General features: G+C 51.8%; 1 protein-coding gene across 2 annotated transcripts in view; it reads left to right on the top strand.

Annotated features, from left to right (window-relative positions):
* Positions 1-12,199, top strand: part of NEURL1B (neuralized E3 ubiquitin protein ligase 1B) — a 119,214-nt gene that overhangs the window by 79,452 nt on the left and 27,563 nt on the right. The window contains exon 1 of one of the 2 annotated variants that reach the window (XM_085074010.1): positions 7,683-7,807. The exons of the other annotated variant lie outside the window; for it this stretch is intronic. Coding sequence (XP_084930136.1) covers positions 7,777-7,807 — 31 coding nt within the window. The 5' untranslated portion in view covers positions 7,683-7,776. Of the gene's footprint in view, positions 1-7,682; positions 7,808-12,199 lie in introns of those variants that run through there. 2 annotated transcript variants of the gene reach the window in all.

The raw sequence follows: 12,199 nt of genomic DNA on the forward strand, positions 1-12,199 counted from the left end.
GGAATATCTTCTGGGAAAACCCCAGAGAGGAGCTGTCAGAGCACACAGCAATCCCTGCAGTGCTCATGGGAGCAAACATCAACCCACAGCCAAGGCTGTGGGACACCCTGAGCCTCTTGTGCCATTTATGGCTTCTCTCCATAAATCCTAAAGGTGTCCCATGCAAATATCACAGTGGCTCTGTGTCCCTGGCTCACCCCAGGTGGTTTTTCCTCCAAGATAGGAAACTAACCCCCTCCTGGGGACAGTCCCCGTGTGGCCCTGGCATGGCAGACCCACCTGAGCTGAGCTGCAGTTTTTGGTGGGCTCTGCTCTGCCCCTGGGCCATGAAAAGCTCTGCCCATCATCAGGCAATGATAGCTCTGTGCCTGGCTAGCTGGCCCAGGAGCACAGGCATCCCCTGGGCATAGAGCTTATAAATTAACTACAAGTCACCAAGGGTCAGCTCCCTTTTGCTCTATTGTGCATGAAAAGATCAGGAAGGTCGAGCAAGAAGTGAAAGATGGTTTTTTTCCTTGGTAGTTTTCTGCCTACCCAGTAGCCCTGTGCCCTCTTTTACCATTGCATTTCAAGAGAATAACTCCTAAGTGGAGACTTAAGAAGTCAGTCTGATTTTTAGAAGGTGACAGAGGCAGAAAATGTGGGATTTGTCTTGTTGTGGTTTGGCTGGGTTTTCCCATGAGCTCCTAAGGTGTAAAACATTATCAACTGCTGCATTTAAAAGTGTCCTTTCAGTCATTGCCCTGCCTGGGGAAATCAGTAACAGGTGAGAGAGCTCCAAGCAGGGCAGATGAGCTGCTCTGTTTGTGTTTGTCACTTGTCACCTGCTCCCCAAAGAGCTCCCAGGGGTCATCCCGTCCTGTCTGCCTGCTTTGTCTGTCACTGAGACCTCTCCTGCTTTCCTGGGGGAAAGCTGGGCTTTAGCAGGAAACCAGGAAAGGCTGGTTATCCCCTCCAGATCCTCCAAATCCTGACAGTTCTGCCTTGGCTGCTTTTCACAGAGCACAGGAGGAACCCTCCTGCCAGCACATGTAGGATTCTGGGGGATTTTTTGGGGTTTTTTTTTCATTTCTTCTGCAGAATTTTCTTCTCCCTTCTGGGGAGGATTTCTCAGTCTCCCAAAATCCGTCACGCGGTGTTTTGTGTCTCCTAAAATGCATCATCCTCCTTTTCTGTGGAAATGCTGCTCCCTGCTAATCCCAGCACTGTGGGAATGGTGGGAAGGCAGATTTCATGGATCCAGAAGGCATCTGAGTGAGGGGAATGGGATGGATTTGGGAATGGGCACCAGTTCTCCTGCCTGCCCAGTGACCCTTGGCTAATTTGCATCAGTTGGTATTTCCAGAGGCAGAGGGAATGGAGAGCTGGGGGGGTTAGGGTAACCCTGGCAGATGTTCCAGTCTGGGTTGGTTTGTTTGCATCTCTCCAGCACACTCTGATCCCAAACTTTTCTGCTCTGATTCCAGGATTTGAGTGCAGCCTGAAGTGGACAAGTGTCCCCAGCTCCTGATTCACACGCATTTCCACTTCCCCCGTGGAGGTTGCTCATCACCACGTGGGCCATGGGAGTCTCCCCAGGAGGAGGGCAAGGGGAGAGGAGTTTCCCTTTATTTATCCTGTGCAGATCAGTATTTGTCAGAAGTGATGCTCGTTTTCCAAAGAGTCCCACTTTGCAAATCTCCAGGGTTCCTGTTAGGAATTCCTGTTCACCATCTGAAAATCTTTATCCCTGGTTAGCTTAGGATTGGTATTCAGCACCCAGAGATTGGATCCAGTGCTTCCCAAGATCAGCCTGTTGCCCTGGAGAGAAAGTCCTTCTGCTTTCCTTCCCTGATGGAAATAATAATTTGCATTTTTGTGACGTTCCTAAGATCTCCTGGGTGAGCATTAGCTGACCCTGCTGAAGACACAGGCAATTTCCTGCTCTGCAGATGAAGGAAGGAGGGCAGCAAATTTGTGAAGGTCACACAGCACAGCAGGACTGTAATTCCCTCCTGCTCCTTCCCTCCTGCTCCTTCCCTCCTGCTCTGGGCACTGAAACACAGCTCAAACAGTCCAAAATTAAGAGATTATAATGCATAATCCACGCTGGTGTGCCAAGAATTCTCTAAATCATATTACACTGCCACATAAAATGATGACTCATTTGGTAACACAGCCCACAGCCAGTTCCTTTATGTTCAAATTACGTGGACAAGACTGGGTTTAAAAAAGAAAAAGGAGGGCTTGTTGTGTGTGTAGTGAATGCTGAGTTATAGTTGCTTTCATGGATGTTATTTTGGCTGATGCTGAAGGAGCATTTGTGAGCCTGTTTGTTGACAGTGGTGCTGGGGACCAGAGATGCTGACATTCCACTAACAATAATAGGAACTGCCTCTGTTTGTTGCTCAAATGGAAATTCTTCCTTCCATGGGCCCAGCCCACCCTCCGCCCCCGCTGAAGGAAAGGGCAATCGTCTGGGGCTGGCAGGGGAGCATCTCCCAGCAGGGCTGCAGCTTCTGGGCTGCAGGGGTGGCTCCCATCACGGCCAGGAGCTCCTCTCCTCCCCAGCCTCATGGAAAAGGTGGAGAGAAAGCACCTTGGTTCATCTAAAGGATGGAAAAGGTGGCAGAATCAGCCCAGCTACACTTTGCCCGGGGAAAGCTGCTGCACCAAGTCTGCCTGTTGCTGCCTCTGCTCTCCTTGCTCCTCCCTGCATCACCATCCTCGCTGCCACCCCAGCTCCTGCCCTTCCTGGCAGCCTCTGCTGCTGTTTGGGGACTGTTATTATCCTCCCCAAAGCCGTTTGGGATGAGGTTAGTGCGAGTGACACCGAGCTGTGTTTTGCTGCGCTGTGGTTTCACCATTTCCTTTCTCCTCTCCCTGCCTGGGCTTTAATTCCTGCGGCTGAGGAATCCATGGCAAAATCCCTTTCTGCCAGGAATGCCCACATGTTCCTCAGCTCAGAGTTGCTCTGGCATCTCGTCAGAGATGGTTTCTGCATCCCCTGCATGGCTGGCATTTGCCACAGCCACTCTGCTGCACAGAGAGCTCTGTCAGGGCAGGTGGGCATTGCTCCTTTGGAAGTTTGGCCACAGGATCCATCCAGACTTCCTTCCCTGTGTACATCACATCCCACAGCTCACCTATGGCCCAGCATCATTCTGCCCTATATTCCAGAAAGTGTGGTTTGATCTCCCAGCTTTGGGTAAAAAATCCTCCTGGCAGCCAAATCTCCAGCAGGCACAGAGGGCTCAGAGCAGGAAACAGCTTGGTGGTCAAGGCCAGTTCAAGAAGCTCTTTGCAAGATTTTCCTACTGTTGTGCTGGAAGCTCTTGCTTCCCTTCATTCCTTAGAGGCAAAAAAAAGCCAGAACCAGTTTTTGAGCGTGACCTGTGGAGACCCTGAGCATCCTGTGCTGGTGCTGGGAGCAGGGGAGGGAAGGAATTGCTTTCAGCAGTTGGGAGGCGTGGGTGGCAGGATGGCTTTGTGTGGTGCTGGAGGATGCTCTGTACATGCATCCCTCCTAAACAAACACCTCTTTAAATGTGTATGTATGATGGGAATTCAGGGAACAGCTTTTCTTTTTTTTTTTTTTTTTTTTCCTTTTCTCTCCACTCGTCTCCAAGTAGGAGAGAGGCTTATTAGTACTCTCCTTCCATAGGCAAGATGCGGAGGCTGGGGAGTTGTGAGACGAGTTCCATTTGCTTTTATCAGGCAAATCTGCTCTCTCCTGGACAGTCCCTTCAGCCAGGAGGAGGAGGAGGGAAGAAAACACAAGGTGCTGGCAGGAGCTGAAGGGGGAAGCACATTCAGCACAACCACGGAAATGAACTCGTGTCGGGAGGAAGGAATTATTTCCGTGCTGCTGCTTCCATGCTGGATAAATACCTGTTGAAGAAAATAAGTTGAAAGTCACTGATGTGCATTCAGAGGAGCTGCACTGTTGGCCGTGGTGGTGTTTGCATGTTGGGAGGGCATTGCAGGCTGGGAAAGTCACCTCACGTCTTTTTCCAGGGCATTTTCCATCTGCAGCCTCTGAGAATTCCCAGGGAGCTCCCGCTAAGCAGGGGAGGGAAAGGGAGGTTTCAAGGTGAGGTGTGACGGAAGGGAAAGCGATTTGGGCAGCCTGGGAGCTCCAGGCAGACGGAGCTGGAAGAGAGATGGATGCTCTGAGCATCTCCTCAGGTTTGGAGTCACAGAGAAAGGCAAAAGCCAGAGCTGGAGGTGCAGGGTGTGAAATGGGAGCAGAGCTGGCAGAGCCCTGGAGCAGGGTTAGCACAGCCCTGCGAGCAGCAGGCTGGTTTTTGGGGTAGACAGATGGATCTGTGGGGTCCACAGGTTTCCAGTGGAGCTCAAACTCCAGTTTTCAGGCAGAACTGGCCAGCTGGAGAGCGGAGGAGCAGAACTGGGAACAAAGTGGGAACAAACAATCCCTGAACTGGGATCTGGGATGGGAGGAAACTCCCCTGGAGGGCAGGAGGGCTCCCTGCCCCACAGCCAGACGATTCCTCAGTGTTTTATCTCGCTGCTGCTGAAAGAGCCGACTGTCATTATTTACTGCCATCTGTTAGAGACACGAGTGGCAGCTGCTCCCAGTGATACCTTACAGCTCCCAACGGCTTCCAGCCCCCAAAACTCGAACCCCCGGGGGATTTACAAAGACAATGCAACCCGTTTGATGCCATCAGAAGAGTTACTCCTCGGGCTGGTAACGATCAGTGGAAATTTAGCTGTTCCTTGTAAGCTATTTGCATCTCTGGGAGCATTGCATTTATACAAATGTGTTATATGACTCCTAATTCCCTCCAGTGAGAGGTCTGGCCTGTGAGGAGGGTTTGTGTCAGATCCCTGTCTGTGACAAACCTCAAGTGGAATTCATCACCATTTTGATTCAGATTTGTCTCTCTTTTCCATTTTTTTTTTTTTTTTGGTCCATATTTTAAAGGCCTGGGCACACACCCCTGCACAGGGAGATTCAGCAGTGATTACAGTGAGCTGGGAAGCAGCTGTCTGACATCAGTGTGACACAGAAAGCCTTCCAGAGACTTTTTTCCTTTGCATAGCATTATCCTCGTCACACTCCTCTGATCCCACTGAGATGAATTCTTTATGGGGGGGGCAATAGAAAATGCGGAGAGAGCAACTAAAATGTGTGCAGCTAAAAATGTCCTGTAAGTTGGATCCAACTCAGTTTTGTGGCTCCAGAGCTCCCAGATTTGCCAGTGGCCAACCTGTGACCTTGCACAAATCTCCTGGGTTCTCTGTGGCTCAGTTTCATCACTTATGAAATGAGGATAATGTCACTCACCTTGTCTGCAAGACGGTTTGAGGTCCGGCGATAAAAATTGCTAGGAAGGAGCTCAGGTGATATTACTGTTTTATATTTATGGGAATGCAGATCCCAAAGCAAATGACACCCGGGTTTGCAGGTCATGCTGTCCCTTTGGTCAAAAGGAGGGGGAGAGAGGGAAGAGGATTTCTTCAGGGGAGCAGCCATGTGCCAGGCATACAGAGGAAACTGCTGGAGTGTGTTATCAAGAGTGATCAAAACTTGCTGGAGCGGAAAGGATCTGAAAATGCTAATGAGCTTTCATTTGTGGAGCTTTGGTTGGGCCTGTTGGGCTCCTTTCTGCATTTCTCCAGGCTGACTTTGCAGTGCCTTTCAGTGTCCACTTCTGGCTCTCTTTTGCTCCCTCTGTGTGGTTTTTGGGCAGGGTGAAAATCCTTCTCACTGAATCATTTCTCAGGAGTGTTTGTAGGTTTTTTTTTTTTTATTTTGGGGTTTTTTTTGGCATTGTGAGAAGAAGGTATTTCAACCAACTCCAATTTTTTCCCAACGCCAAGCAGCAGCAGCAGCAGCAGCGCTGATTGCATTCCCGCAGGCTGCCTCCGTGTCCCGAGGATGTGCATTTCCATCTCATTGTCTTCTATTTTTTCCCTCCTTTTGGGCTGGAGGAAGGGCCGGGACACCCTTGGGAGGGCAGCCACCGTCTGTGGGCTGGCGTGGCCGGGGTGTGGCGGCGGGGACAGGGCCAGGCGCGGAGGTGGCACATGGCACACACATGAGCAGCCCCCGGGCAGCCGCAGACACCCGGCTGTGCCGCCGCCGCCTCTTGAAGGCGAATTTAAACCCTAAAATAACAACTGCCACTCCCTGCTGAGGGAAAGCAGCCGCGATTAGCGAAGCCTCCCCTTCCCCGCTGGCTGGGGACACAAGGATTTTCCCCTCCGTGTCCAGAGGGTGACATTCTGCCCTCCCGTTGTCGCTGAGGAGGAGCGCTGGGCTCCTGCTGCCCTCCGACAGCTCCTGCAGCAAAGGGAGTGGGAGAATTGTGCGAACCCGAGGAGACAGCAGATGGGTGCAGGCGCTTTTCAGAGCAGCTGCTGGTATCTCATTCAATAATCCCATTTTTAACAAGTCCGTATGATGGCAAAGAAATGCTGGGAATTAGGTTTTGCTGTCCTCTCTCATCTCCTGAGCCGCACTTGACCTGTTCAACATGATCTCGGGATTAAAGGCTTGTTATTTTAGCTTCTCTATAATAGATCAGAGGCTGATCTCTGTCAGGCTATTGAGCTGCTATTCCTTGGCTCTCCCCTTCTTCCCAATTTTTTTTTTTCTGTGATCCAGGACATGCGATAGTCCAGGGATGTGACCTCTGCTAAGGGACACGGTGGCTTTTCCCAAATACTCTCAAATACTCTCAAATACTTCCCAAATGCACCGTGTCGTGAGCCCGACGTGTTGGTTTGCAGAACATTTTGTAGCTCTGAGGCTCCCAAATTCTCCAGTCTTAAAAGTCTGGCAGCTTCCTCAGAGAAGAAAGGCTTGGCACCATCACCCCCCAGCATCATCACCCCTCGGGCAGCACAAGAGCGGCCAGGAGGAGGGAGGGAGGGAGCTTTGCTCCTCTCCAGTGGGGCTAGAAACGTGTTTTTCTCTCTGAGATCCTACGGGAAGGAAATTGTGGAGCCAATATTGACAATGCCGCGCTGTTGGCTGTGGGCTGAGGTGTCCTTCGTCACCGCCGCGCTTCCAGCTAATCACGCATTTGCCGACACAACACTCCTGCTAATTCCCTCAATTCCCAGGTGGGGAAGCAGTGTCACTGAGATGCAAAGTGGCTTATCCAAGGTCACCCGCAAGGAAATGGCACGGAGAGGGAAAGAGCTCAGGTTTATCGACTGCCAGTGCTCCCCAGTGCAGCTGGTGCCCTTCGGGGAGGTGTTGCTGATGGACAGGTGTGCTTGTGCTACGAGAAAAAGAGGATTTTTTTTTTTTTCCCCCTAGGAGGGTGATGCCAAAGGTCTGCCGGGGGTCTGTGGGGGCTTCGGGGAAGAACCGAGCCCGCGTTTGCCCAAAGCCCAGCTGGCAGCTCCTCCGACAGATGCCAGACGGTGTTCCCGGGGCTCTGCAGCCCCGGAGAGGGACAGGGACAGGGATGGGGCAGAGCAGGACATCCCGGAGAGGGAGAGGGACAGGGATGGGGGCAGAGCAGCGCATCCCGGAGAGGGACAGGGACAGGGATGGGGCAGCGATGGGGGCACAGTAGCACATCCCGGGCAGGGAGAGGGGCACAGCAGCACATCCCGGAGAGGCACCGGGCAGCGATGGGAGCCCAGCAGCACATCTCGGCCAGGGCTAGGGCACAGCAGCCCATCGGGCTCGGGCGGGGCGCTCGGCGGGGCGGGGCGGGGGCGGGCACGGAGCGGCGAAGGGAGGCGGGCGCTGTCCATGGCCCTGCCGAGCTCCGGGCGGCCCCGGGCTCCGCCGCGCCGCCGAGCGAGCGAGCGATGGGCAACACGGTGCACAAGACGCTGGCAGGTAGCGGCGGGGCTGCGGGCGGGGGGCGCGTCCTGCCCCGGGGATGCTGCGGGTTGGCGGCGGCAGCCGTGCCGCCCCCCGGCTCCGAGCCGCTCGGGAGCAGCCGGGCGTGCCGGGAATCCCGGGAGCAGCCGGGCGCTGCAGGAATCCCGGGAGCAGCCGGGCGCTGCAGGAATCCCGGGAGCAGCCGGGCGCTGCAGGGTTTTTGCGATGGGCTCGGTTTTGCTGCTGGGCGGGCGGGGATGCTGAGCGCGGGGCAAGGCTGATCCCGCAGCCGGAGAGGCGATTCCCAGCCCTCGGACCTTCCTGGGGCTCTCTGGTTCATTTTCCCTTCTTGTTCATTTTTTAAAAATGCAACTTTTTTAATGGGGAGAGACCGTAGTTGTCGAGAGTCGCCGGAAGGAAGCTGCAGCGAGGTCTGAAATGTTTCGGTGGGCTGCCCTGGGTTTAAAACTGCCTTTTTGGCGAATTCTGCACTTACACAAGAGATGTGCGGATTCTTTTCCTTTGCAAGTTCGGAGCTCCGGGGTTTTTCCCCCTCTCGGAGAATCTGTGCATAATAAAAGCAGTTGGTCTCTATAGAATCAACAGTGTTGAATTACTGAGCCCTTGCCAGGCTGTATCTTCAGCTACTTTGCTTTTCTTCTCTTTTCTGCTCTTGCAGAGCTCCTGCATTGCATCCTTTGTACTTCAGGCTCCCATAAATAAAAAGGGTATTATTAAACTTATTTAAAGAAGCAGGAGGACCTATTGAACACATACACGTCTCCCTGTAATCAGCCAGGGAGCTGAATATAGAAATAAAGAGAGGAATAGATTTGCATTTGGATGTGCCATGTATTGTCTTTGCAAAGAGAGGGTGCCTGGGACCTTCGGGGCACAAAAGAAAGCTGCTAAGCTTGTGGTTTAGCTATGAAGCAGTGATTAGATTTCTAGTTGCATCTCCTCTCGTTCGCTGTTACATTTAAATGGGATATTAGCTCCTTTCACAATGAGGAAGTTTTCATTTTTTTAAAATACTTCACCAACTGGCAAAGGAAGGCATTGGGAAGAGTGCATGACCTTGGAGAAAATGGATTTTGTGGGTTGGCTTTTCAGCTGGGGGGAAAAGCCTGGGGGAGAAAAACCTCCTTGGGTCAGCAGAGGTTACCTCGGTCAGGCTGGAATTTCCCAAAGGGAAAAATATCTGTACCTGCTGGGCTGTGGGATCTCTCTGTGAGCTGTGCTCCAGAAAGGCTGGGAGTTGTATCAGCCCTTCTGCCTGGTGCTAGAACAGTCTCTCCTGAGCAGCCTCCACATGCTCAGCCTCACACACGTGAATTTAAAAAAAGGGATGACATCAGCCGCACCGCAGCTCTGTGATTCAGGACTTCCTCGCGGTGCTTTTCAAAAGGAGTTGGGAAAGAGGAAAAAAAGTTGGATGGGGGTGGGAAAAAAAAAAAATGAAGGGCTTGATTTATGGAGACCTCCCAGCTCAGAGGTTTGGTGTGGTGGCCTAGAAAATCTCAGTGGTGTGGCTCCAGGTGGAGAATGTCTGGGGATGGTCCATTTTGCAAACATTCATCAAGTTGCGCAAGGCAGAGCTGGGCAGGACGCTGGAATGCCTTTGCTGAGGGCTGGATGATGCTGGAAATGTGTCTTTCCCCCAAAATTCAGTTCACTTTTCACCAGAGTGATGACAGTCCAAAGGAGCTGTTAACCTGTGGCTGCAGAAGAGCTTTTGGATGTTTGCAATTTGGAAGTTTATAAACGGATTTTGGTCGGGTTGGACCCGATTCAGCAATTTTTCATATGAAATTGAGTTTCGGATGGATTGTTTGTCTTTCATTATCCAAATGGCAGTGCGGAGGGAAGCAGGTTTAGAGCTGTTCTTGGAACAGCCCTTTTGAAAATTATAAAGTTTTTTCCGGAAGACTGAATTGTTGGATGAAATCCTATTTGTAAAGGCAAGGGCTGTTTAGAATTACTCAAAGATAATCAGTCAGAATTAAGTCTTTCCTTTTCCCGATCCAAAATACACCTCTTTCTTCACCCTGCAGGCTGAGCAAGGCACTTTCACTCTCATTTTGACTAACAGAGGAATTGCTCTCTGTCCCATGCACTGAAGAAACTCCTTAATAAACCCCAAACAACCAAACAGAACATCTCCAAGCTGCAATTTGCTTACTAGTGTTAAATTGATTCACTGCAGAATCACTTTTGTCTTTCTACTCACCATAAATAGCTTAAGGTAGAAAAAACCTTTTCATTGTAATCAAATGCAATCAGGACCTGGCTCCTGGAAAAGCCAAACAAGCAACATTTCGGGTTTTATATAAAAATGGCAATGCTTTTTTCAAACAGTGAATTTGACTTTAAACCCTATCGAAGACAACTCATTTTTCTACCTGCCTCTGTTCAGCTCTGCTCGAACAAACCGTGCTGGTTGCATCTTTAAATCCTTGCCCAGCCTCATCCCTTTCTCCCCGCATTTCCCTGGAACGACACGAGAGCACACGCTATTGGTGCCTCAGGAATTCGTGCCGGCAGCTCGGGAAACTCGTGTTTGCCAAGTACCCGCTGGTTAACACACCATGGGCCGAGGCTTTGGCAAATTAGCAGCGAGCTTCCGAGCCGAGCGGCGCTGAAATGAGTGACGAGGCTGCGGCTAGCGAAAGGCAAAGCTATATTTGATCGCCTTGAAGGAGGCATGGGGAGGGAAAAGAGCTGCGGTGTGTCAGATACGCTTAACGACAGGCCTGAGGTGCTGCTGGAAGTGGCTCTTATCTGGGTGACAGCTAAATGACCCACGGCACGACACGGCTGCTGCCGCCAGCCTGTCCCTTCGGGATGCTGCGGGAGCGGCGCGGTGCTGCTGCATCCCCTGCCGGAGCATCTCCCGCTGCAGCTCCGGCACAGCCTGGGGATCCACTCTCCGATGTATTTCCCTGCTATTTCCCTGCTATTTCCCTGCTATTTCCCTGCTCCCCTCGCCTCCCCGCTCGCTGCCCACTTTGCGAGGTGATTTGCGGGCGGGCGGTGAGGAGAGAGGGAATTTTGGATCCTCGAGGTGTGGAGTTTTCCCGTCTCCTGCAGGTGGTGGGAGCACCTGGCCTGGCCTGCAGGGTGGGCTGGAGGGGTGCATGGGATTGATGGCTTCGTGCCTGATTTCCTGCTGGGCTCCACGGGGAATTGCTCTCGAGTTGGGGTGAGAGTGGCAGGAAAAGGGACATCCTGGCGTCATGGATGGAGCTTATTTGCCCATGGGGCTCATTTTAGGCTAATTACTCTTCTTAGTTGGGTGAGAGAGGCAGGAAAAGGGACATCCTGGTGTCATGGATGGAGCTCATTTGCCCATGGGGCTCATTTCTCCATGGGGCTCATTTAAGGCTAATTACTGTCCTTAGTTGGGTGAGAGAGGCAGGAAAAGGGACACGGTGAGGTCATGGATGGGGGTCATTTGCCCGTGGGGCTCATTTGCCCATGGGGCTCATTTTAGGCTAATTACTGTCCTTAGTTGGGTGAGAGAAGCAGGAAAAGGGACACCCTGATGTCATGGATGGAGCTCATTTCTCCATGGGGCTCATTTCTCCTTGGGGCTCATTTTAGGCTAATTACTCTCCTAACCACAAACAGGACTCAAAAAATGGTTAATCACCAGTGGGAGCAGGAACATTCCAGAGCTCAGTGGGACTTGTGGAAGGGAAATTCCCCCTGATCCATGGGAAGCCTTGTGAGGAGCAGTGTGTGGCAGGCTGTGACAGCAGCAGTGTCCCTGTGGTGACAGGGGAAGGTGGACAGCTGCTGGGCCAAGCAGGGTGGGCAGGAGGCACTCACCACTTGTGCAGGACTTTCCAGTCGGGATCCAGCTGCTGGTCCTGACCCAAATAGGGTCATTGGTATTTAACAAAGGAGCCGAATTCCCTTTTTAGAATCTGGCTGGGATCTGATTGCAGTGCTTCTCCCACAGCCTTCCTCACGACTGCGAGGAATACCAAGTATGAGTGGCATTTGGGTCTGGTAAACACGAGGGAGAATGGGGCTTGTTCTGGCAGAAGTCACTCCGTTTCAAGAGATTATTTTGTATTCTTAAGGAAAAGGCTTCTAGTAATTAACCAGAAATCCCAAGTTTAGACCTTCAGCAGGCTGCTGCTCCCATCTGCCAGGCAAAACAGGGATGGTCAGAGGGTCCTGGTTAGAGCAGAGCAGCAGGAATTTGCAGCTTGTGGGTAAAAAAAATGACATTTCTTCGTATTCTTTTTCAAAATACTGATTCGCTTCTCTTCTGAGAAATGAGGAGCAAAGCCCATGCAGCAGGAAAATGTATCCCTGCCTTTTCCAGGTGCTAAAATCTCGCTTCGAGGAGCACTTTTGTTTACATTTGTTTTCTGCTCCCTCCTCCTTCAGTCGCCA

Source organism: Lichenostomus cassidix, chromosome 13 (genome assembly GCF_008360975.1).
Source record: "Lichenostomus cassidix isolate B80296 chromosome 13, HeHo_3.0, whole genome shotgun sequence".
In the NCBI taxonomy this organism is placed as follows: Eukaryota; Metazoa; Chordata; class Aves; order Passeriformes; family Meliphagidae; genus Lichenostomus; species Lichenostomus cassidix.